This window comes from Podarcis gaigeae, assembly GCF_964106915.1.
Source record: "Podarcis gaigeae genome assembly, chromosome: 8".
NCBI classification, from domain to species: Eukaryota; Metazoa; Chordata; class Lepidosauria; order Squamata; family Lacertidae; genus Podarcis; species Podarcis gaigeae.
In genome coordinates, this window is record NC_139684.1 from 16,913,865 (window position 1) to 16,940,393 (window position 26,529).

General features: G+C 42.7%; 1 protein-coding gene and 1 long non-coding RNA gene across 2 annotated transcripts; one reads left to right on the forward strand and one right to left on the reverse strand.

Annotated features, from left to right (window-relative positions):
• Positions 1 to 916: 916 nt before the first annotated feature.
• CTNNBIP1 (catenin beta interacting protein 1) lies at positions 917 to 24,775 on the forward strand. The gene is made up of 4 exons (XM_083752910.1): positions 917 to 1,024; positions 2,536 to 2,657; positions 4,474 to 4,564; positions 21,941 to 24,775. Exons 2-4 carry the CDS (start codon positions 2,562 to 2,564, stop codon positions 21,997 to 21,999), a joined length of 246 nt encoding a protein of 81 aa, XP_083609036.1. The 5' UTR covers positions 917 to 1,024; positions 2,536 to 2,561; the 3' UTR covers positions 22,000 to 24,775.
• Positions 13,792 to 14,243, reverse strand: LOC310850907. Its single transcript, XR_014567461.1, has 2 exons — positions 14,127 to 14,243; positions 13,792 to 14,046 (listed from the first exon to the last, which is right to left on the reverse strand). It is a non-coding gene; the product is annotated as an uncharacterized lncRNA (long non-coding RNA).
• Positions 24,776 to 26,529: the final 1,754 nt, after the last annotated feature.

Sequence of the window (26,529 nt, forward strand, 5' to 3'; positions counted from 1 at the left end):
GATCCTGGTAAGTGGTGCCACTTGCTGGAAAATGAATCACAAAATGCTCATTTTTTCCCTTTTAAAAAGCTATTTATGTGTTTCACCTGTTGGTGGAAAGAAACGCCTTCCTTTTAATTTCCAGAGTGTCTGACTTGTTCCATAACTCCGCCTATAGTCTGTTGGGATATATCGTGGCTTTAGAACACATTATACCAACATTCCTTCACCTGGCCCTTCCCACCATAGGTTTCCCGACAAGCTAAATTAAGAGGCATTGCAGGACCCTTAAAAAGTTCTTGGGCTTTGGCAGGTCTCCGATTTAGAGTTCCACATTTGTGGAGCAACCACCCAAATTCATGGGCCATTGTTGGGCAAAGTGAGATCTTCTGTCGTATAGTCAACAGACTGGTTGCTGAGGTCACATGAGAAACTGTGTGTTGGCCTCAAAGGAGTTAAGATTATAATACGTGATGGTGCCAGGAAGGTGCAGTGACATGTGCCATCTTGCTATAACTTGCTCCATCTCAGAGGAGGAATGCTTCCTTCAAGATCTGGCTAATTTTGAAGCCTTTGGAGAACTTCCCATGCTTATCTGTTGATAGGTCTAGAGTCACAGTAGATGAATTTGTTAGAGCCTGCTCCCTAATATCCTGATCTTGCTTTTAATGGGCATTTATTGCCCTTTGAAAGGACAGCTGGGTCCTCTTGAAAGATTATGACTTATTTCCGATAAAAATGAATTGCCTAAGAGCAGCAACATACACTGCAGTTGCCAAACAGGAAACTAGTGAGCTTTTGGTTAAACTGTTTGTGCGCAGATTGCCAGAACATAGTATCACTTTTTTATTTTGTTTAAACAGATGATATAGAAATTACAATGCACCCAATCAAATATGGATACTACATTTCATTCTCCTTGTATGGTTTCTTGTAGGTGGAGCCTTGCATGCTTTTCCCTAAGCGCAGATTGCATCTTTGATTTCTCCTTCCTTGGCTGTTTTTGATTAAACGTTCTCATAGCCTGAGATTACTAGGCAAGCAGGTAATGTTAGCTCTTGGTCTATTCTTAACTTCTTTTTCTTCTTATAAACTATGATCCATTCTGTGCAGTTTGGAGGAATTGAAAGGCTGCATGGATAAACTGTCATCTGTGTGTGGTATCTTAATATAGCTAAGCTAGACATTCATATTGGTGATTAAGCTAGCAATCAGGCTGAATGTTGCTGCTAATTAATTGTAAAAGTTTATTTGTGAATATATTTATATGCTGCTGTCTCATAAAGATATATCCCAGCAGCTTGCAACAATATAAAAACATAAAACCAAATACAATGGTACCTCCGGTAACATAATTTCGAGTTACGAACACGGCAAACCCGGAAATGTATACTTCTGGGTTTTGCCATGCTGCAGAAACAACACCTCCGGATACAGACTTTTTGGGGTAAGTACGGACCCCCAGGACAAATTAAGTTTGTATCTGGAGGGTCCACTGTAATAAAAAGTTAAAAATAAGTTAAAAGCAAAAAATAATTAAAAAACAAACCTCAACGAACCATTGTGGGGGATGTACTCTTAGTTTCCTGCATAGGCCTGCAAAAGTTTTCAGCAGGTTTGAAAGTTTGCACAGAAGGTGCTCACTGAATCTCTATTAGCAGAGTGTTTCACAGGACTGGGCCGACGATACTAAAGGCTTGATTTCTTGTTGTTGTCAAATGAGCCTGTTTGCCTCATGCTTCCCAAGGAAGAGTGACTTGCCGAAAAAATAAGAAATCAAGATAACAAACTTTTTATAAAAGAATGGAAATGGTTTATTGAATATTTACAGATAAATTGCAAACAGATAAAAACATTGGCAGGATTATTGTAATAACCTGCAGTTTTGTAAAAGTATATATTTAAAGTAGATAATTAAATGATCAAATTAAATGAATTTGAATATGCAGAAGATATTAAAAAATAAATTTAAAGAACCGCAGAAAGAGGGGGAAGGAAGTCAAACTTTGAAATGTTAGAATGATTGTAAAATTAGTGAAATGAATAAATTTGAAACGTATAAATAATTTTTTTTTTTTTTAAAAAAAGAGTGAGTTCAATACCTGGTCACTTGCTTCTGTGCCAAATGCTGTTGGTGTGCCCACAGGACTGTAGCATTGTAATATGTTCTCCTGACAGCGTTTTGTTCAAGGCAGCTGTAAACCATTTATTTTCCTGTGGAAAATGAACTTGTCAGCCTTTACCATATTATGGCCCCAGCTGAGCACTCCCAGGAGATCCAGCATGATCTGTGTTCCTCCAGGTGTTGTTGGACTACAGTTTCCATTCTTGCTGACCACTGGCTATGTGGGCAAGGGCTGATGGAAACCGGAGCCTCACAGTATCTGGAGGGCCACAGGCTCCACATCCCTGGTTTAGGAAAGAACTGCTGACTAGGCAGCTCCTATGGATAGGGTATTGCTGGTTTTAACTGTTAATACTCAGCCTTCTCTTTGCCTATTATTCTTAACATAGTAAACCATTCTTGTATCTTTTTTGTTGGTGATTAATATTTAGAAGTCTCAGGAACTGGGAAGAGGGGAATGAACCGTGAGGGTGTCCCCGGGAAGAGTCCGGAGGAGATGTATATTCAGCAGAAAGTCAGAGTCCTGCTAATGCTTAGGAAGATGGGATCAAATGTAAGTATTGCAGGCAGCCTTGTAGACCCTCACAGAAGCTACTAGTTCAGCTTAATTGGTACTAGCCTTCTAGAACACCATGCCCGTGTTAGTTGTTTGTGGCACTCTAGGGGTTTAAAGAGAGCTAGCCATTTTCCAGTTTGCAAAACATTTCTTGCTTGCTCACCTCAGATTGATTCTTTGTTGTACGGGGCAACTTAGAGGGGTAGCTAGTTACAATCATGGACTTTTGTGACTAAGAGCCTCTCTACATTCTTCTATAGCTTTATTTAGGGACGCGAGTGGCGCTATGGTCTAAACCACTGTGCCACTTGGATTTGCCGATCAGAAGATTGGCGGTTCGAATCGCCGTGATGGGGTGAACTCCTGTTGCTCTATCCCAGCTCCTGCCAACCTAACAGTTTGAAAGCACACCAGTGCAAGTTGATAAATACTGTAGGTGGGAAGGTAAATGGCATTTCTGTGCGCTCTGATTTCCATCACGTTTTTCCATTTAGTCATGCTGGCCACATGATCACATGACCTGTAAAGCTGTCTGTGGGCAAACACCGGCTCTCTCAGCCTGAAAGCGAGATGAGTGCCGCACCCCATAGCCACCTTTGACTGGACTTAACCATCCAGGGGTCCTTTCCCTTTTTTACCTGTAGCTTTCCTTAAAGGTTCCAGTTTCTCTTGAGCAGATGAAGGTGCCACTAGGAATGTTTAAGATTCTATTTAAATAACTTTGAATGTGGTACAGGATAATATTACTTCTGCTTGGCTTTACAGCTTAAAAAGGATACAATAATACTAAATTTTTGCCCCCAAACCTTTATCCCATAAGAACAAAAGATAAGTCTTGCAACTAGATCAGACTGAAGGACCATCTAGCCCAGCATCCTGTTCTTACAGTGGCCAACCAGGTGCCTAAAGGCAGTCCACAAGGATTTTCATTCTCTCACTTGTGATCCCAAGATAATAGCTATGATGACTAAATGCCAGTAATTATTTTGCAGATACTACATCTAGGTTTCTGTAATTTTTCTACCTACTCCTTTTTGAAAATTAAAACTGTAAAATGAATGTATGATATTAATAGAGGAATACATAATTTCAGTTGTTTAGTCATCTGCTGGATATATGGACGCTTGTATAGAGTCTACTTGGGGACTTGGGGCAAGTTTGGCTTATTTCAACACATAATAGGCTCTCTTGGTCATTGGAAGCCAACCACAGAATCAGGGTAGCAATACTATTGGTGGGGGATGGGGGTGGAGGAACTTGGGGAAGAAAATTCAAGTGCAACAAAATATTACTTCCTGTGAGTTCATTGTATTTCAGAAAAAATCATTTACCAAGGGAATGCTTATTAACACACCAGGGATACAGGGGTTATCTCTGTATCCATTGTATGTTAGAAATGTTACTTAAAATGTTCCCTTAATTTCCCCCCGCCCCAAAACTCACTGGGCTTATAATAAATAATGTTTTGTAGCACCTGGATTTTCTTCTTTTCTCTCTCTGTCTCTCCTTGTTTTAAATTATTGGGCAAAGTAATTTCATTTTATATTGCCATGTGTAGATGAAGAAAACAGTAGCTGTCTCCAAATTATTTTTGATTTCATGGGGATCATTTAGTGTGGTGTCCATTTAGTGTGGTTTCACAAAAGGGGGAAGTTGTTTTTATGGCCCCTTCTTGTGTGACTGGAAGCAGGCACAAGTGACAGTAAGGAAAACTGAACTGAACTGTGATGAATTGTACTCTGAATAGTAAATAAGCACAGACCCTACTGCTGAGTTTCTATTTGTGGATTTGCTTTTCTTTGTCCTTGTACAGTTAACCACCAGTGAAGAGGAGTTCTTGAGAACGTACGCAGGGGTAGTGAATAGCCAACTTAGCCAACTTCCTCAGCATTCAATTGATCAGGGTGAGTAGCAGGGGAAAGGGAGACATGTAAGCTTTCCAAATATTTATTGGTATAAGTGGTCTTTGTGGAAATGGATTTAAATTTATTTTAAAGCTACAGAATAGGTTTATTTATATTATTTTACTTAGGAAAAAAGTAAATATCTGGATAGACTTGTTGAAATAAAACATTTTGTATCTAGCATCTAAAATAATACAGCGAGGATGCCTGTCTAATGCTCGTAGGCAGGGAGTTCCAAAGCATAGATGCTACCATGTTGAAAGATCAAGACTCAGGAAGGGGAAAACTTTGTGCTTCCTGTGCTAAAATAAATCCAAAATCAGCAAGAAAGTTAACATAATTTTTTGCCAAGAAAGAAAGCTAAGTCTTGTGCCCCCATAAATTTGTCAAACATGATTCTATTTGATTGTATTACATTTGTCTGCTGTTGTTTTGGTGGGAAGGGGAAGGAGCAAAGATCTATGTAAGATGCAGAAGATGAAAATTCAGCTTTAATGATGGATGAAGTTCTTTTTAAAAACCCTAGAGATGCTTGAGGAACAAAAAGCAGCATAAGCCACAAGGGCTTCAAATGCTCGATCCATCAGCAGGGGAGTTCACTGGAGGACAGTAGTAGGTTCCAGGCTCCTGTATGATGGAACTTGGGTTTTGATCATTTTCTTGGCCGTGAGCTAAGCTGCATCTGTAGTCGCAGAAGGAATTCTTAATTCTGACTCCACATCTCCCCCCTTTGGTATTAGCAGGCCCCTGCTGACATTGTGACATTAATTGTTTTGGTTTCTAAAATTGGAAGTAACCCTTGGAGTACTCTGATGCCTTCTGTTAGAAGGAGGGAGGTTACAAATCATTTTGTTCTTGGAGCATTATTCCTCAAAAGCTCTTTAGGGTGGGGCTCAAGGATTCCCCAGTAAGGCATTAAACCAAAATTAAGAGACCAATGTAGAAATGTATTAATTTTGATGCACAGCTGGTATGCTATCTATGATCCCTCAAAGGTTGTACAGAAGAAGCTGAAACATCCACTCAGTTGGCAAGTACCAAAAATATAACCTGGTTTGGTCTTACATTGCCCAGCTTTTCAAGCCATAGTTTAGCAGCTGAAAATGGACATTGGGACACGCTTGCTACATCCCTTCCTTGGCATGCCAGTCTTGCTTAGGTCAAAGTTCCCTATTAAGTCCAAAACAGAATTGATGTCAGTTTACTAACTTTAAACTTTACTAAAGTTTACTAAATTTAACAGTTTGTACATGAACTAAGATCCCTGTTTGTGAACTAACATTAAACCACAGTTCTCCATTTTTTATGTTTATTAGTGATTGCAAACGGCTGTGAAAATTTTAAATTGAAATACAGACATGGTGAATAATTATTTTAATTTGTCGTTCTAAAGTGTGATAGAATATTGAGAACTGGCTTATGTAGTGCAGCCCTCCAGATGTTGAACTCCAGCCCCAGCCAGCATGGTCCATGGTCAGGGATGGTAATGCATCTGGAGGGCTGCAGAAGCCCTCCCACTGCTCTAAACCAAGAGCATCTTAAATCTGCAGAGCTTCACAGGAACAGCTCTTGAGAACTTCTGCTCTAGGGAGTCACTGCCTTTCCCATTCTTATTCTGTGGACAGGAGAGGAGGTAACCATGGAGGTAATTAAATAACATCAAGTATATTCCAGTGTCTTAATTAGCCAAACTGAAATTGGTTGTCTGAATGGAGATCTTCTCCACTAGATGGCAGTAGCTTCCTATAAAAACCAATTTCAGAACCTCTAAGATGCTTGAATTTAAAATACTCTCATTTCCCCTAGAAAATAGTGTCTATTTATCTCCTACCACCCTACCCCTATATCTTGCATCTAGGTGTCAAAGGAAATTTTAAAATCTGATTTGCAAAGCCTTTGATGTGCATCAAAGATCCATCTAAATCCCCTTTGGGGCTGGGTATTAATTTAATGTTTCCTCAGATCCTGACCGTGGAGTTCCACATTCTCCTGAATCCAGCCACATTTCTAAATTTGCAAACTCAAACTTTCATAGCTTGATCATACATGAAGGTTTTGCTTTTTTCCATTTAATAGAAATTCTGCCTTTTGCATATTCTGTTCTCATCTGGACCAACTCCCTGCCTCTGCAATGGCAAACACTGGCAGTTGCTCAGCTATGCCTTTGTTGACATAGCTAGACAGCAGGGAGGTGTATGCTGAAGACTGGTTCAATTTCTAGTCTCCAGCCAACCTAGTGCCCTCCCCCCCGGGTATTGTTAGACTACAACCTCCATAATCTCTGACCGTTGGCCTTGCTGAGCTGATGAGACTTGTAGTCCAGCACCACCTGGAGGGCACCACTTTGGCTACCTCAACCCTAGAAAATGGTAACTGGTTGCTGAGTGGCAAATCTTGTCTTCAGGTAGGGTTACTTTGTCACTTCACCCAAAGACATTGGTCTGTTATGTGCAGAATAGCCACGTTCGATGATCTAACGTCGGTTATGCTATTCAGTCTTCATTCTTTAACAGATGGGGTGCGCTCCCATTTCAGTGTGATTTAGACATTTGCCAAGTATGTTGGCAGAAAGGATTTGGAGATGCTTTAAGTTCTGTGGAGGAGTTCAGAGTGGGAATAAGCTGCATGGCTGTCATAGAAACATGGGTGAAAGCTGGAAAGCTCTAGAATTCCCTACCTTGCAATCTGGAAGTGCCGCATTGAAAGTGATGTTAACAATTCACTGGAAGGTAATTAGCACAGTACTTCTCAAAACGCAAGCTGTTCCTCTTGGAGTCTTTGACACCAAGGGATATTTTGAAACCGAACTCCAAGGTTTGTTCTTGGAGCAGGGGCTCAGAGGTATGAAAGATCTGAAGAATGGAGGCCTTAATCTGTAAGTATATGCCTGAGGGAATGTTGGCCGCCTTCTTTCTCAGTCATCTGTTTTGATCTATTCTGCATTAGTTCCCCGCCTATTAAAGAAGGAGCAAAAGCAGCAGCTCTTGAGGGTTTGTGCTAAGCTGCTACTTGTCAGATAAACTGAAAGGCGTTACACTCTTGAAATGCTCTGTGCAAATACAGTTGGATGCATCTGGGGTTTTTTGCTTTTTAAAATGAAGAGGTTGCAGTTAGGTTGTGCTGTTGGTTATTTGCATAATGAGAATGGAAAGCAGAATCTGTGTGGTCGTTAAAGTGGGAGTATCAACCTTGGTGACTCTGCCGCCACTGTTTGCTGCAGCAACCCTGCCTTGTTGGTTCTTGAAGAGAGCCAGTTCCCTTGGGGAGCACAGAGCTGAGATGCAAATATACTCTGTGCAGATAGGTTGATGGACTAGGTTAGGGGAGCTACTCAGCCTGCACTATGAATTTTGTGCAATATTCTTCAACCCAAAGTCCTCAGTTGGTGTTGGACTGTGACTCCCCATCATCCCCAGCCAGCTTAGCCAGTGATCAGGCATGATGGGAGATGTAATCCTACAACAGTGGTGGACCCAAGGTTGTAGAGTACTGTTTTAGGGGAAGAAAGTTGCCTGAGGTTTGAAAGTAGACAGGGATCAGATAAGATTTGGATTCAGGATTGTAATACAGTGGTGCCTCGCAAGACGAAATTAATTCGTTCCGCAAGTTTTTTCGTCTTGCGAGTTTTTCGTCTTGCGAAGCATGGTTTCCCATAGGAATGCATTAAAAATCAATTAATGCGTTCCTATGGAAACCGCCTTCAGACCAGGTCCGGGACAGTCTGTCCCCCGACCTCTTCTGAAGGCTGGGGGGGGGGGACAAGGGCTTTCCTTCCCACCCCCAGCATTTAAAAAAACCCCGGGACAGCATTTTAAAATGCTGGTGGGCGGCAGCGAAGGCTTCGCTGCCGCCCGCCAGCATTTAAAAATCGCCCCGGGACAGCGGAGGACTTCTCCGCTGTCCCGGGGCGATTTAAAAGCCCCCGGGAAGGCAGGCAGGGGGGACAAAGACTTTTGCCCCCCGCCAGCCTTCAGAAGAGGTCCTGGACCTCTTCTGAAGGCTGGCGGGGGGCGAAAGTCTTTGCTCCCCTCCGCCTGCCTTCAAAAGCCATCCACTCTTAAAAGCCCCCGGGAAGGCAGGCAGGGGGGACAAAGACCTTTGTCCAGGACCTCTTCTGAAGGCTGGCGGGGGGGCAAAAGTCTTTGCTCCCCCGTGCCTGCCTTCCCGGGAGAGCGGACAGCTTTTGAAGGCAGGTGGAGGGGAGCAAAGACTTTCCGCTCTCCCGGGAAGGCAGGCACGGGGGAGCAAAGACTTTTGCCCCCCCGCCCGCCTTCAGAAGAGGTCCTGGACCTCTTCTGAATGCGGGTGGGGGGCGAAAGTCTTTGCTCCCCTCTGCCTGCCTTCAAAAGCTGTCCGGGACAGCGGAGAAACACGCTGCGTTTCTCCGCTCTCCCGGGAAGGCAGGCAGGGGGGAGCAAAGACTTTCACCCCCCGCCCGCCTTCAGAAGAGGTCCTGGACCTCTTCTGAAGGCCGGCGGGGGAGCAAAAGTCTTTGCTCCTCCCGCCTGCCTTCAAAAGCCGTCCAGGATAGCGGGAAGCGCTTCCCTGCTATCCCGGACTGCTTTTAAAATGCTGGCGGTGGGGAGCAAAGCCTTTCGGCCCCCGCCGGCCTTCCTGGACCTCTTCTGAAGGCCGGAGGGGGGGGGAAGGCTTTGCTCCCCACCGCCAGCATTTAAAAGAGGTCCCCGGAGATTTCCCTATGGGCTTTCTTCTTGCGAAGCAAGCCCATAGGGAAATTCGTCTTGCGAAGTGCCTCAAAAAACGGAAAACCCTTTTGTCTTGCGGGTTTTTCGTCTTGCGAGGCATTCGTCTTGCGGGGCACCACTGTACTTGGTTTTGCTGGGGTGCCTTTCATTGTTCTGTGTGTTCCTTCCTGCTAGCACACAGTTAGGATCTTCTTTTTTTGCACATGAACAAGGGAAAAGGATACTTTGAAGGCTATGGTGGAAGGCTTTGCTTTAGCAACATGCTGTCAGGCCTATGCAGTTGTTTGACATTTTCTTGAGTAACCAGTCATGTTAATGATTGTTCTGCACTCTCTTTAATGGGTGTGTGTGTGTGTGTGTGTGATTATATGTTGCTGAACACTGTCCTGATACGTTATGAGAGGGCAGGGTATGAATACTTTTATAAAAATAAATAAATAAACATACGTTTTGTGTTTTCACCGCTCATTCCCGAAATGTTGTAGATACATGCCAGAGAAACAAAGATGCACTGATTTGAAGCTGTTACTGAAAATGTTCCCAGCAGCTGCCTACAGAATTGCAACACCTCTGGTTAGAGAGCCGGTATGGGGTAGTACAGTACATTCTTCCTCTATCTGTGGCCCTCCAAATGTTGTGGTACTCCGACTCCTATCAGCCCTAGCCAGTGCAGCCAGAGATCAGGGATGATGGGAACTGTAGTCCAACAACATTTGAAGGGCATCAGTAAAGTGTTGGACCAGGGAAATGCTTGGTCTAATTTTTGTTCCATGAAACCTACTGAGTGACTAGGAGTCATTTGCTCTCTTCTAATCGCAGGGTTGCTCTGAGATGGGAGAGTCCTGATCTCCTTGGAGGAAACTAACTAACTAACTAACTAACTAAATAAATAAATAAATAAATAAATAAAGGGTCATTTTCAAAAGGCAGATTTGTAGCCTTGGTTCCAAAGAGGTAGAGAAGAATTTAATAAGGGAGTTTCAACCACATAAATCATGCTATAGAAAACACCCTAATTCCTAACGTCAGATCATCTTTACAGGAAGCCAGACCACATTATAAAATTGCTCCCCTCCCACCTGTTATTGTGATTCCATTATTTGTCACATCTGCCTTTTTCTAGCCCAGACACAGTTGGTGTGAGTCACTCAGCTTAGCTTTTGGGCATAATTTTGGAGTCTAATCTGCCATGGAATTGAGCAGCTCAAAGAGACCTGTGTAAACTGGGACCTGCTAAGATGAATCATCTAATGGGAATCTTCACAACTGGCTTCCTACTTGGTTTTGTCTGTTCACAAAGTCTGTGTTCATGCTGAACAACAGACATTTCCACTAGTGAATGCAGCATCTAGTGAGCGCCTGCAGCTTTCTCTGCTGTTCATCGCTATTAACCAGTTTCCAAACCTTCAGCGCTATTCAATTTCTTTTTTAAAAGAGATAAATGGTAAGAAAATATGAAAATATTTCCAGAGTGGAAGCTGTGTCACCCCAATATGGTTCCCCTTTATCATATACATACCCCAACAATACAACAACAAGAATCCACCGACAGCATACAAATCAATATGGCTAACCTGATCCAAAAATCCACTCCCTCATACACATAAACAAATCTCACCATAGCCAACCAAAGACAACCAACCACACCCTAGGCCACCCCCAACCTCTCTCACCACCAAGGAAATATAACAAGCGAATAGTTAGAGAACTCATCCAAGTGATGCTGACACAAAACCCCACACATAGGAGGATAGAAGCATTACCACTCCACCCCACTCACCATACCCTTCTCCCCCCTTTCTTTCCAACCTAATACTGCATGCAACACTTATGTCTCACAACAAATGAAACTGATCTGTAGAAAACACAACTTGAAAAAGAGACGATGCATGTATTTTTTAAACTAATAAATCTTTAATAATAATAATAAAAAGAAAAGACTGCTGCACTGAGACAGAATCCCCCTTTTCCTGCCAAGCAGCTAATTATTGGAATAATAATGCTAATGATAATATTTTTTTATTTGTATCCCACCCATTGGACTGGATTGTCACCCTAGGAGGGCATGCCTCTTGGAGGTAGTTTGGAGAGCATCATTTGGGCATGCAGCTGCAGAATTAAACAGGTTTAAGGTCTGCTATTTTGTTTTTTTGTGCGCCACTTGAACTCAGTTCTTAACCTTGAATAGTTGAAGGATGTTTGCATATCATGTGAACATACTGGTAGCACTACCATCATGCACCACAAAGTAAGGAAAATATAAGAAACTGGTCCCTAGACAATATGACAATATGAGAGTAGATACCAGAGACCTTTGTAAGCAGGCAGGTTGAATAGCAATTGGCCAATGAGCATGTGTGCAGTATTTTTTTCTAGTTCCTTTTCATGCTACTGGAAGTGTCAACAATAATGTTCATATAGATTCAACTCTGATTCCCAGGCATTTGGCAAATATTCTGCTTGTTTTCCTTTCCAAAACCATATTCATTGTAAAGGTTACCTGTCTGAGCTATGGACCTGTGCCCTTACTTTCTGATGTTTGTTTACCTCCTAGCCATGGCAAAGTTCCTCTGTTTCTCTTTTGGCACCATTTATTAATAATAATTGTTTTGGCCTGCAAGCAGTTTGCTACTCTTGCTGATCAACTGGTGAATTTATCACACTAGTTTCCTTTGCCTTTTGGGGGGCAATAACTGTATTCCCTTTGGAAATAAAATATGGGGAAAGCAGATGAATGCACCATAGCTAGAAGGTGCTATTGTATTGCTGGAGAACCAGACAGGGACTGTAATGAAACCTGAGGCCACTATAAAAATCAAAGTTCGGTTTGGCAGGAGGGAGAGAGGAAGTAAATTCTGCTCGGAACTGTAACTGCAGACACAGCTTCAGGTCCTGCTGCCTGGGAAATAATATTCTTGGTTCACCAGTTCAGATTCACAGCAATTGTCCTGTGGCAACAGACTCTTCCACTGCCTTGTGCAAGCTATTTTTCATGTTAAGAATTATGCTGAACCGCACAATGCCTTTAAATATTTTTTTCCTATATAGACTTAGGGCTGCTTAATGCAAGATAAAGAGTTAAAATATATGTGCACGCACACACATGAACGTAGAACAGTCTGGTTAAGCACAAGTCCAGGTGATTTTGCCAAGAACAGCCTTGCAAATAGGTCTGTAAAAAAATAAATAAATAGTAGCCCACCTGCTCTCATGTATCATTGGCAGTCATTTGTGCCCTAAAGTAAACAACTGTTCCACCTGATCACCTGGAAGCAATTTCTTAGTCTCCACAGGCAGTTGGCTATTTATAAGCTTGTCTAGGGGTGAGTTGATACTCTCATCAGTGAAGTAGCCAGCTATCTTAGGCTCTGCGCCTACAGCTTTGTTTGAACAAGCTGCAACTGAAGCCTTCACTTCAGCTTGGGAGTGATCTTAGGTTCACTCCGCCTGTGAGTTGTTGGTGTAGTAACTGGTGTAGATTCCTCAACTGCTATATGAAATGTTGGACTGAATTCTCAATCCCCAGCAACCCAGTCAGCATTTATTTCTACAGACTGGTTATTTTCAGCATGGTCATTTGCTGCTTACCTGGGACAAATAGCAACAGTGCCCCACCACCTCCCTTCTGATCTTAGGCTTTGCTTCTTTACTTCTTCAAGAATATACCAGACCTCACAAGCATCATCTGAAACCCTTCTTTGTGTCCTATTTGAAAAAGGCTTAGAGGGTGCCAGTAAGGGAGAGGGCCTTTTCTGTTGTGACACCACCAGCAGTAGTGAAATACTCTCACAAGTGAGACATAAAACTTCCTGGCACTGACACTGACATAGTTTACGTGCCAAGTGAAGATTTTCCTTTCCACTTAGGTGTTTGATGGAATTCACAAAGTTTTTAAATTTGGTTGTAAGTCACCTGAGTCTGCTCCGTGTCCAGCGACTCACACATGAAACAAACAAACAAATAATCAGCCACACAAGCTGCTTACTAAGCACAGGTTTTCAATTAGTAGGCAATCTCATCTCAAATTGCCACTTCTGGCCCAAAAACGGTTTGCAAATCAGGTCCGCTTTCAGGAACTGGGATGAGGCAATAAACTTGTTTCTGAACTGCATTGCTTCACACTGCCTTTTGTGACTCCCATTATGGGACCATCTTCTATGCTACAAAATTTCTCTTCTCACAGAAAACTGGCATGTTGAGTTGAAGACTAAGCTAGAAACTTTCTCCCTTACATATTTCTCTCTGTATGGCAGAGCTGCCCACATGCAACCCAGTGGAACAGTTTTGGTTGAATCTACTGCTTAAACCTCATTTGCACAGTTTGTCTCCCGAAAAGAACTTCTTGTAGCTCAGTGAATTAGGTTTAACTGGGTATTGACTACTTACAAAACTTGATTACCTTTACTATCTTTTTCTAAAAGGTTTGCTTTCAATATCTAGGATAGACCAGCTGAAGTTACTGGGCCTCAAAGGGTTATATAAATAGGTCTACCCTGAGTAGGACTAAGACAGACTACAACCTTTAATTATTTCATCTTCACCTAAGATTTTATTCCAGATGATTTGGGTTCTGCAGTGAATGATGGTACTTAAGAAATTAAACAGATGCCATTCATTTCTGCATTTTCCTCTAGCTTCTTTGTGTAATTTGGCTATATATAATCTAACTGTGGAAATCTTCCTGTCTTCTGTGCAGCTGGAGATTTTTTGGGGTGTTGATTTCTAAACTCTTCTGCTCTGGCCACTGTAATCAGTAGTAGGGCAAAGAAAAGAAAACTGATTTGGGCTGCTGAAATTGGCAGTGGGGCTTTTGGAAGGCTGGGAGGATTATCTTGAAATAAGTCTCCTGTACTTACATAAGATCCACTAGAGATTTTCTTTCCTCTTCTTTTTTAAAAAATGGGGTTTTGGAAGAGAGTGGGGATTGGGATTGGGATGGGGGAGGAAGAAGCATCTGCTGTCTGTTAGATAACTCTGCTCATCTACTTTGTGGGCCATGATGTCATCTGTTATCTTGTTGTTGCTAGGAAACCCTGCTTCCATGGAATTTCCACACCAAAGGCACCTCTGGGTTTAAAAGTAGTGCACATTAGAAGAAGAAGCCTGCTGCTTGGATCTCCTGCCTTGTTCTGCCTTGCTCTTTTGGGTTGATTTCCCCCCTTTCCCCAAAAGGATGTGATTCTAGTAGAACCTGCATAGCATCTCTCTCAGTCTTAGCTCTTACTACGAAGGAGCTACTAGGGGCCTTTGATCTGATTCAGCAGGGCAGCTCTTATGAACCCAGCAGCATCATATTTGTAACAAGAACAGAGAGTCCTCTGTCACCTTTGAGCCCCTTTGTGGACTGGAGCCAAAGCAATAAAATCAGACTGATCTACTCCCAATAAGCAGCTGTCTGTGATAAGTCGGCATAGCAAGAAAGATAGCTGAAAGTGGACTGCTCCACTTTGTTAGTATGTATTTGGACTCTGCAGGAAAATGGGACCCACGTTCTACTGCCCCTTGCCTTTCATGAACTTCTGATCTCATTGTTTCCAAATCTTTATTTGTGTGTGTGTGTGTGTGTGTGTGTGTGTGAGAGAGAGAGAGAGAGAGAGAGAGAGAGAGAGAGAGAGAGAGACATCACCCACCATACAATTGGAGTAGCCTGCAACACTTGAAAGCTGGTGTCTCAATAAATACCTGCTTTTAAGACAGATTCTGCAGCTACCTCTTTGGAATTCATCATATTAATAATTTTCTTTTCAAACGCACCCAAATAGCAAACAGGTATGGATGTTTTTCCAACACTAGTGTCCATAAATTTTGACAAAGGATAGAATAGCAGCAGAGGATCGGTTATGACCCTCAAGGTAATGAATTGATGCAAGGTTCTGTACACAGAGAGTGTAGCTCTTTTTACATTTTTATACTTCTTAGCCTTCTAAGAAGTTCAGAATGGCTTACATTATTATCCTTGGGACTTGTGTAAGGAGGGCAAAGAAGTAAATGAATATAGAAGGTCTGCCACAATAGTTAAACCACAAACAGAAACTGGTCTTACATTGAATCTTCAATTTTCGACTTTTTAGCATGCCTTTTTAACTTCAGTGGAGTTTGTTTGGTTTCAGTTTGTTTGTTTGTTTATTGTCTTTGTTGGATCTATCCACTGGAGTTTGACTAATGAGTGGGATTCACCTAATAAGCCCCTTGTGTTTGTGAATGGGGATTCCTCTCCTCCCACTCTGAGCTCCCTCCCACTTCAAATTGGTGGGGGAGGGGATAACCCCAAGCAGTGAGGGGGAGGGAGATCATTGCATCCAGTAAACTGAAAAGCTTGTGCAGATGAAACATTTATAACTGTGCTACATTGAATTCCACCCTGTGACTTCCAGGAAAATAACTTGGGCTCCAAGCTCTCTAGTTTAATTTGGAACTAGGACACTGATCTTTCAGTGTAATTTTGTGTGTTTGAGATTTGTACCTCATCCTGTAAAAATGAGAATTTAATAGTCCTTCACATGATTGAGATGTTTTCACTAACTAATAGGTGTTTTGCAGAATGCTTGAAAGATTACTTTACTGACTTTATTTTTCTTAAAGCTCTTTTTAAAGACTTTGCACTTAATTTATCTCAACACACTAAGCTCCTTAGCTTACTAAAGCTTCAGTAATGTTTGTCCAGACAGTGGTTTCTTCCAGATCCTTATTCCTCCTCCACTTAAAAGATGGAGGCAAGAGAAAAATAAGATGCATGCAAATTACTCTAACTCTTCCAAAATGGAATTTATATGATACAAGTTGCAAAGAAAATACAAAAGAATTCAGTTTTACATTTATTCAAGACAACATGGTTCTCAATCCGGATTATAGACTTTTAACTGCTCACTCCACAGTTATTTCCCTTCACAGAATCAATGAATATTGGTAACATCAAGATTACTGACCATGCTCCAGTAGAAGTGACCATAGGACTGAGCAATGAAATCCAAATCCATTTAACCCTATTTTAGAGACCAATCAACTATCTAGATAAAGGATAGCAGAAACCCTACAATTCTATTTTAAGGAATACAACAATAACAGCACCAATTCTACCAGCCTTGGGGAGGCTATGAAAGCAGTGACAAGAGGTGTATGTCTCAAAGGAAGATCATATATTAAACCTCTACAACAATAACCAAACTAGAAATGGAAATTACTGATCTGCTAACTAAATATAAAAGTTCAGGTTCAAAACATCTCAGAGTAATTGAACGAGGCAAGATGTAGACTAGAAATTAATAACACACTGGTCAACATCTTATAAGTGAAACAACACTTTTATGAATATGGAAGTAAAAACTCTAGACTTTTGGCAAACAGATGTAAAAAGAAAAAATCGAGGTCTTTATCTTTTAAAAAGTTCCTCCAGGTGGCGCCCTTGCTCAAGTCTTTTAGAGAGACTGCTCATACATTAAGGTTGAAGTCACCCCCTAGTATGGCTTCTCCCTTTAGCAAGTTTATTGAATTTACATAATGCCAGACCCTCAAAGTGTCCCTATTTTCCAGGGATGTCCCTGATTCAGAGAAGCCGTCCCAGTTTTTGATTTGATCCTGGAATGTCCTACTTTTCCATAGGATTTCCCTATTTTCATTGGATAAATGTTGGAGGGTATGGTAGGATGTCCCTATTTTCATTGGATAAATGTTGGAGGGTATGGAGTTATCCAACCTCCAAGCCGCCTGAAGGCAATCCTGTATAGGGAAGGTTTTTGCCCCCAAATGTTTAATGTTTTATTACGTTTCTATATATGTTGGAAGCTGCTCAGAGTGCTGGGGCAACCCAATAAGATGTGTGGGGTATAAATAAATTATCATTATGCAATGGGACATCCCTATTTTCATTGGAGAAATGTTGGATGGTATGTAATACCTTTTGAATAAAATGAAGTTGCTTCAGATCCATTCATTGTCCCATTAATAAAAATATATCTACCATTATTGTATTTCAGAATTGAGTGAATTTTAAAGGTTATTCCTTTGCCAAAAATCACTGCTACCTCCTTGTCCTTTATTTGAACCTGGTGCTGTCACTTGGTGTTGAAACCAAGTGCCACTGAGGATTTTACTTTCCCTAGGGGATTTGTGAATCTGAGTTTCTTTTTTATAGGATCACTAATTCCCCTCGTGTTTGTGTGGTGTTCAGGTTTTCCCTTTTGTGCTACTAACAGTTAGTAAATTGTAATATATAATAAACATTATAAACACGGATCTCAGGCTTCCAGTCAGAGGAACACATTTTCGCAAATGATGTGTTCCGACACCACCACCTCCCAATCTTTTCCCACTTTTCCCTGTGACCACTCATCACCGTCCCACCACCAATCTCCAGGCTCTGAGCCTTCTTCTCTTCGTGGTTCCTCTGCTGGCTCCCACCATTCCTTTGCATCCAACCAGTCCATGACACTTAGCAGCCGTGCTTCCTTTCTAAATCCAAGAGTACTCTGTTCTGACCAAAATGAGCCTGTGGGTGGTGGGTCTGTGCTTTCTCTACCCATAACTAAAGCAACTTTGCAAGACATAAAACTGTTGTCATAACCATCTCCTTACTATTGATCTCTGCCCAGGGGCAATGCATTGCTTTGAACTAAGTTGCCAAAAGATAGTAACTTAAATTAATCTTCCATCAGCAAAAACTGCAAAGTGGCTTCCTTGAGTGTCTTTCAGGAGGAAGAAGAAACTTGAGTCTGTTGATGTGTTGCATTTGGAACTGCTCTCTCTGCTATCTAATCCTTTTAACCAAGAGGCTTCAAAGAAAGCCTTATTAAAGGAAATAATCCGTTCATGCAGGCCTAATTAGTTTGTGTGGGGCCAAGGGGGAAAAATGCTTTTGTGTTATCAGTTGCACTTGAATGGCAAAGATCATTTTTAAAACTAAAGATCAATTGAAGGCTTAGCTAAACATCCGCAGCCATGTGGGTGGGGACTCTTGGAAAGCATGCCGCTTCTTAATTTGATTCTGATCATTGCTGCTAGAGGATCTGCAGATGAAAGTACCAGCAGCTTCCTCTGTGTCAGCCTTGGGAGGCCAGAAGTTCTGCAGCAAATTAAACATGGCACAGACATTCCCCATAAGACCACCTTGCTGTCCAGAAGCCTGCTTTAAAGAGGGGCTCAAGGCTAACTAGATGGATCCTCTTTCTCCTCACGCCCCATGTGTCCTAGAGCACCATTTCTCAGCCTGCTGGGCTAGGGATTACTAGTGGGTCTCAGTGCAGTCGCCTGTCCCCTAGCCAATGGCAACTGCTCCCTTCACACATGCTATACATGCATGCATGGGAGCAGGAGATAAAGAGTGAGGCTGTATCATACCAGGTTAGAAGAGAAAGAAGGAGAGGACAGGGTAATAGAAGAGAGGGGATGGGGAGGAAGGGTGGGTGGGTACGTGGGCAGACCGAGAGAGAGGGAAAGGAGAAGCCAGGAAGCCGCTCCTCCATTCTGTAAAGGAAAGAACTGGTTGTGGCATTGAAGTGAATTAGAGAGAGGTCAATCTTTTAATAATAATAGCAATAACTATAGTATAATATAAAAACTGGGAATCAAGAGGAATAGAATAATAAGAGGGAAACTATTAGAGGAGGAGGAAGTGAATGTAAGAGCAGGAAGAGGAAAGGAACTATCAGTTTGCGGTTGAAATAGGGTACAAGTGTGAAAGGAGAAATGACCCAAAATTAAGTAAAAATATTTTGAGGTACTCTTCTCCTCTAGAGCCTCTGAAACAGCAATTTCTGCCTAAAATTGAGAGTCTGAGTCACAATATGACCAAATTCAATGTTTTCCTTAGCTTTTAAGAAGGCTGAACTATGGAACCTGCTGTGCCCAATAATTTAACTGTTTCCAAAGAGGGGAAATGATAGTGGTAATAGCCGACTGATAACGTCAGACTCTGCCTCCACCTGCTGCCGTTTTGTGACTGACTTCAGCCCTGCCACTCCATTTTGTAACTAGTCATGTCGATAGTTTTTAGCCCTCTTAGGTGGGTCCTGGGGGTGGAAAGTTCTGTTGTAGATCTTGGCCCTCCTGCACTGCATTCCCAGCAGTGCACAAAAGTGGCTTAACTACCAGATGTGTCACTGTGACCAAATCGAACACATCAAGGAATGGGCACAGCTGGTGCACTAAATTTAACTCTGCAAATGCACTCCTGGCCACTGAAGAAACCTGGGCACCCATGCTTAGGACTGAGGCCAAGTGTACATCGCTCCTCCAGGATGGAACAGCCACTGTGCAACAGTGCCTCCAAGTCCCATCCCAGCAAGACAGTCCAGAAGGATAACATGGCCAGTAGTATTGAAAACCATCAAGATGTCCAGCAGAGCCAACAGGACACACTCCCCTTGCCCTGTTCCTGGCATAGGTCATCTACCAAGACAACCAAAGCCGTCTGTGTCCTATAACCAGGCCTGAAACCAGATTGAAATGGATCTAGGTAATCTGTCTCCTCCAGAAACCCCTGAGCTGAGATGCAACCACACACTCTAGTAAAAGGTAAAGGTACCCCTGCCGGTACGGGCCAGTCTTGACAGACTCTGGGGTTGTGCGCCCATCTCACTTAAGAGGCCAGGGGCCAGCGCTGTCCAGAGACACTTCCGGGTCACGTGGCCAGTGTGACATTGCTGCTCTGGCGAGCCAGAGCTGCACACGGAAATGTCGTTTACCTTCCCGCTGGTAAGCGGTCCCTATTTATCTACTTGCACCCGGAGGTGCTTTCGAACTGCTAGGTTGGCAGGCGCTGGGACCGAGCAGCGGGAGCGCACCCCGCCGCAGGGATTCGAACCGCCGACCTTTCAATCGGCAAGTCCTAGGCGCTGAGGCTTTAACCCACAGCGCCACCTGCGTCCCCACACACTCTAGTACCTTGCTCCAAAATGGGAAATTAGAGACTGGCCAATAATTTTCCAGTACAGTGGGATTCAGGGAGGGCTTTTTCAACAGAGGTCTTATAACTGCCTCCTTTAGGCTCACTGGAATCCTGCCTTGTTGTAAGGATGCATTGACCAGAGGGGCACCCCCTTGCCAGCCCTTGTGCAATGATCTAGCACACATGTAGCTCTCACATTTCCAAGGATCCTGCCCACATCCTCAGGCTGTACAAATGGAAAAGTATCAATTTCTGCTGGACAAGCAGAGGCCAAAGTTACATCCACTGGACCTGTATCAACTATACCATCCAAATCAGAAAGGATCCGAGCAATTTTGTCAGCAAAGTACTGAGCAAATAGTTCACAATAGGTCATCAAGTGGGTGCAGTTTACCTGTTTTATGGAATGGTGGCTTGTTAGGGTTGATGTAGCCATTTGGAAAGCCAGCTTGTCTGTATTGTCTTCCTAAGTGGGGAGAAGGTTGTGCTTCCCCCAGATTTTGATCTTCTCATCTTCCTAACAGGACAGGCTGGTTGCACACAGACTGCAGCAAGTTACCACTTGAAGACTCTGGGATTGCACTCATCCAGGGACTTTCCTATTTGTGTGGTTTCTGGAAGCAGTAAAGCATTCCATCCGCATATTACTTCATAAACGTCTTGCTATAAAAGAAAAAGAACTAGGAACTTCCAGTCACAGGCCACTGGAAGATAGGAATAAGGGAATTTTACCAAGACAGCAAGGACCTTGTGTAACAGCAGGTGTGGTGAAGTGGACTGAGACAAGTTGCTTCCCTGTAGTTAAAATGCTGCTATTATTATTATTATTATTATTATTATTATTATTATTATTATATTTACGTTTATGTACTAGCTCCCTGGGAGTTTGAGGTTAGCATACATAGCATGGTCTCCCTCTTTTATCCTCACAGCAACCCTGTGAGGTAGGTTGGGCTGAGAAAATGTGCCTGTCATCCCACGGTTAACCAGTTATTTTCAATGCTAAGTGGAGATTCAGACCCAGGTCTTTGCAGTTTAACAACACTAATCTTAATCTTGTACACCACAACCACTCCAGCAAAGCTAGGATACCCAGTAATTTATAAGTATTATATATGGATGATTTGAGAAGGAAAGCAAAATAGCTAGTACTATTTAACCTTGCCCTGTAGTCCTTTGTCTCATATTCACTCAACAGAGCAAGTAGTGAAATTTCTAGCCAGTGGGACAAAAGGATCAGCATCTGTCTGCATATGATACGGGGGGGGGGGGGGGTTCGAATTAGGGAGGAATGGGAGGATCACTTGTACAACCCACGCACAGCACTGCTGGCTTGTGCATGCCAGGTCTCTGATCTGTCATCTTTGCTATGTTCTTTTGGATTTCTGAGTCATTTAACACTTTCAGTCATCTTTAAAAAGAAGCACTTGCTCGCTCTCAGAATGCACTGTAGGTTTTAATTATAATCAGTGTTTGGGAACAACATTGATTCCTCTGAACACAAGGTGAAAATAAGGTGTTATAATTTGCATTTAACACTCTCTTTCTCTCAAAACCTTGTAGCCAATAATTTAAAAGCTCCTCAAAGCCTGCAGACAAACAGTGATAAAGAATAGTAATTATCTGCCCTAATAATGGGCATATTTCTCTTTCCCCACAGCCCCTCCTAGCTTTAGGGAAACAGATCTCCTCACAATGCAGGAAACTGGCTAGCATGTCTTACTCTTTGTCTAAGCAAATATAACCTACCTGTCCAATAACACCCAATTTTTTGCCTTTCCTTTATAGGTGCTGAGGATGGGGTGATGGCATTTTCCAGATCGGAGACCGAAGACAGACGGCAGTAGCTTGAAGGGCTGTCGGAGTAATTCAGAGCTGGAGCAGGGCAAATAAGCTCTAGGAAATCGGGGAAGATGGCCGGACAATCATGAGTTCCTTTGCCCTCCCCTGATTTTTTTTGTCTTGTCCCGTGGTAGCCTTCCCCAACCCATTGAATTCAGTTTTCCTGTTACCTGACTTTCTGAATGCATTTCACAGCCGTCTGTTCTGTATGCCCTGTTGGTGGGTCAGCAAGGCAGTTTAAATCAAGGACAACTCTAGGAATGCTTTCATGATTGGCTCCAAAAAAAAAGTGGACTCCGATTGGCTAGCTAAAGGAAGGAAACTTGACCAGTGGAAACACTCCCCTTAATTTTTTATTTTGTATTTTTAAGAATTATTGCTGACATCCTACTTCTAAAAGCCTTCAAGCTCTGGTGCTTATTTAGGTCATGCTTGTGTGTGTTTTTGGAGAGGGGCGTGGCTGTGTGAGACTGGAAATGGACTGTTGCTGCTGTTTGCAAAATGAGTGGCTTTCAGGTGTTTTGCTGACATCAGTGTTTTCCTTGCTAAAATTTGTAGGGGGAGGGAAGAAGGGTAGAGGGAATTAACGTATTTAGTTATTGCTTCACATTTATTGTCAAGGTGGGAGGGGGAAATGTTTTGCCATATTTATTACATGCTTGCTTGCCTTTTTTTTGAAGAAAAAAATGGCTTAACTGTTGACTTCCTGTTGGCTGCACAGTCTACGTGCAGCTGACTCTTCCATGCTGGTCTCCTCTGTTCTTCAGTTCTCCTCAAGAAATTGTTGCTTGAAAGCATGTTTGGTTTTCTCAATTCTGCCTATGCAGGAAGGAGGTGGTTGGAAGCCCTGACAGTTCGTTTAGAGTTGTGAAAATGAGCCTCTGCTACAAATTTGGGCAACTCCATTTGCACCTTCCAGAAGGCCTGTCAGTACTATGGAGGAATTCTGTATTCCCAAATATCTGTGAGTTGCAAAGTGTCAAACTGGGAAGGAGTGCAAACCAATTCTTCTAAGCAGTCTGCACAGTTCGATCTTTAACCTGTTGGCTGCTTCACATGTAGCTGTGCGGTAAGAGCCTGAATCGTGTAACTTTGGCCTAATGCCTGCACTGACTTAGTGAGATGAAATTGACGAGTTCCTCCAGTTGGACTTGGTTTTGTGTGCCTGTTGATCTCTTTGGAGGCAGAGCATCTCCACTGAAAATATCCAAGTGGCTTCAGGTGATACAACCTGTTTGTTGAAAAACGGAGACAATGACATTAATTCATTGGTTACTTTCTCTGGCTTGCCAGGAAGCTGCATGTTAAAACCCTGAAGTTCTAGGAGTTGTTTTCTGCCTATATCCAGGAGTCTCCTCCCATGCCATGAATTTTCACAGTACGTCCAAGAAGACACCTAGGTGAGATGGTACTGATGAAGTATTTGAGGGGGTGGGGAAACATTGAAATAGAAACTTGTGGTTTCACTGTCTTTGCAGGAGAGATCATTATCTAGAGGAACCAGCTTGAGAGCCTGGCTGCGGTAAACTAGAGTTTCCAAGTGCCCTTGGCTATGAGGGTCCAGGTGCTATTGCTATCTGTGTGTGTGTGTGTGTGAGAGAGAGAGAGAGAGAGAGAGAGAGAGAGAGAGAGAGGGGAGAGGAGAGGGAAGAGATACCAAGAATAATAGCATATGATAAGAGATAATATACAGAAAAGAGGAATAAAGGCGATCCCAAATTAAGTGGTCTACCTGCAAAGAGCAGGTGTTCCCTCTCTGGAAATGATACTTGAGTTTTGATTTGAAACTTCATAAAAGTTCCCAATGTGAAAAGCCTCAGTTTCTTGGGGCTGATGATGACACCTGTTCAAATAAAACCAGCAATAAATGCAGTTCACCCTTGCCGTTCAGGTTTTATTCCCCATGACCGGTTTTTTAATGTGTCAGAAAGGACAGCTCTTCATCCCAATTATCAGGGTTTTGTTTTGTTTTGTTTTGTTTTGTTTTGTAGCATGGCAAAATGTACAGCTTTTGCTCCATTGAAGAGAATCCTGATGCTTTCCCTCACCCAAACACTTCCATGATAGGGAAGTCATAATTTCTCTAAATCTCAAAATGAAGTGTGTTGTCACTGAGAGATTCCCCTGCGCCAAGCTGTCACTTCTTTTGCAGTGGCTGGTGGATGTGCTAGTGTCTGGGTCACCTTTCCCTACCCATCCACCTCTTTGCCATTAGATGAACTTTATTAACTTATTTTTCTCTTTTGTGTTTTACTGCAATGGAGGCTGAACACTCCCCTGTTAACAGAAAGAAGTTCTTGTGAAAACATGTGGTCCATTAAGGCTTCCCTATCCCTGTTGTGGCATTGCCCCAACATTTCATTAATCTTTTTTGCCTCCTAGAAATCTTCTTTTCCTATGCTCCCCCACAGATCCTCCACTTCTTTTTTTGTTTTTAAAGAAGAAGCAGAAAGGCTATTCCACCCTGTGCTACTTCTGTACTACGTATGTACCTCTGTTGCACAGGAGTGGTTTGTTGCCCAATTTGTGGCTGATTCGACAACTAAAACATCCGCTGGAAATTCAGTGAACAAGTTCAACTGGTAGCTTGCTGGGTCAACCAGGCAACACTGTCACAGCCTTGTTTTTTGGTTGCGGCCTGTGTTCCATTGATATATGGCATTTCCAAGCTGTTGCATCTTTCTAACGAAGCAAACTTACATGTTTATGTGGTTTTTAAACTTTTGGAGGGCTAAAAATGTAACTTGAAAGGGTTGAGGGAAATACACTTTGTAAGAGCTGTTCCTTGCTTCTTGTTTTATATTTATCCAACTGAACATGAAAAAGTCCTTGTATTGCTCTTGGCTGAGATTTCAAGTTCAAGATCCAAGTTTTAAAAGCACACGCCCTCCCTATGCCAAGAGGGAGGGAAATAGTTTGGGGTTGCAGCCCTGCACACACTTACCTGGCTGAAAGCCCCATCAAATTCAATGGCTTTGTTGGAATAGGAATCCATGGGTTTCTGCTGTTAATGCAGCCATCTCACTCTGCCTTCAAACGCAGCCCTAGTTTACACAATCATGTGCTTTCTTCCCCACAAGGCAACTCACAGCTTCAAAACAATAGCAGTATAAGCAAAATAGACAGTCTGTAAAGCAAAGATAAGGAACCTGTCACCTTCCATTTGTTCTTGGACTCCCATCAGCCCCCTCCAGCAAGACCCAGTGGTCAGAGATGATGGGAGTTGGAGTCCAGCAGTATGCAGAGGGCTACAGATTCCCCATTGCTGTTTTAGGGCTTTAAAGATTATAACCAGCACTTTTAGCTTGGTTTGTCAATACACATGGAAAAGGATTGATAGGCAAGAACATGGTTTAGTATCTGAGTCACATGATCTGAAAAATGGGCCTATTCCATGATGAGCAGCTGACCGAAGGACTGTTGTGTCTGATGTACTTGGACAGCTCTGCCTCTGGCATCATAAACACAGTGGCTTTACAAAGGCAGGTCATCATGTGATAACTGCCCTCAACCGCTCAGCTTTTCTCTGCCTCACTAAATGTGCCCCCTCTACTTCCCAGCTGCTGCCTGAAATGGACACGGGTGTTTCCAGTCACTTTTTCTTGGGCACTCTTAAAGTTAGATGCCTATCATTACATCAGCAAGTAGGCCATTTCTGCAAAGCGGGGCGGGGAGGAATTGAGAGTCCAGAAATGGGATCTGCTTGTACAGCAGGATGCAAGGCTACTTTTACAATCAGAGGTGGCCTTTTGATAGAATTGACACCCAGCAGGAGATGTGGCGTCAGAGGGAACGGTTCATTGTGGCATGAAATGGAAGCCAGGTCCCCCCCCCCCCCCCGCTGACTATGCAGTGTAATCTATTTTTGGTGTTACACAGTGACCACCTAATTGAAGGTACTGAGGAAAATACCCTTGCATATGATGAAATAGATAACCAGAGTTTAAGCTCATTTTGTGTTCTCTGCCTGCCAACTTCCATCTCCAGCTCTGTTGTCTTAGGGCCTTTTCAACAGTAGTGATAGGCCCAGCTGCCCCCTTTGCCTTCATTCGAAAAGGAAAAATGTGTTTCATTTGTTCATTTTTTTGCCTTTTCTTCCAAAGGAGCCCCAGGCCAGAAACCACCAGATAACAAATTATATAATTAAAACTCATAATCACAGCTAATAATATTAAGGTTGCCAGGAATATTCAGTCATCAAATGTCCAGGTAAGGAATAATTATTTTAATTTACTTCTGAATATTAATAATGAGGGGGGGTGAGAGGCTCCTTGCTAGGGAGAGCATTCCACAATTGTGGCACCGGCACCAAAAAGGCCCCATCAGAGCTCAGCATTGGACTGTAACAAAACAATTCCTAAAACAATATACTGTAATGTGCAATTCTATTTAATCAGCTCTGTAGGTGGGTGAGGGGAGATTTTTCCCTATCTTAAGCACTTCAGATGAGCTATGTGTGTGCACGCTTCATTTTTTACCTGTACAAATCAGCGAATGAGGGCAGTAAGACATAAATCTGTCCATTGACACCCAGA

Coding starts and splice junctions, on each gene's coding strand:
- CTNNBIP1 (XM_083752910.1), top strand. CDS start 2,562: ATGAACCGTGAGGGTGTCCCCGGGAAGAGTCCGGAGGAGATGTATATT. Junction 2,658..4,473: donor TTAGGAAGATGGGATCAAAT/GTAAGTATTGCA, acceptor GTCCTTGTACAG/TTAACCACCAGTGAAGAGGA. Junction 4,565..21,940: donor TCAGCATTCAATTGATCAGG/GTGAGTAGCAGG, acceptor TTTCCTTTATAG/GTGCTGAGGATGGGGTGATG.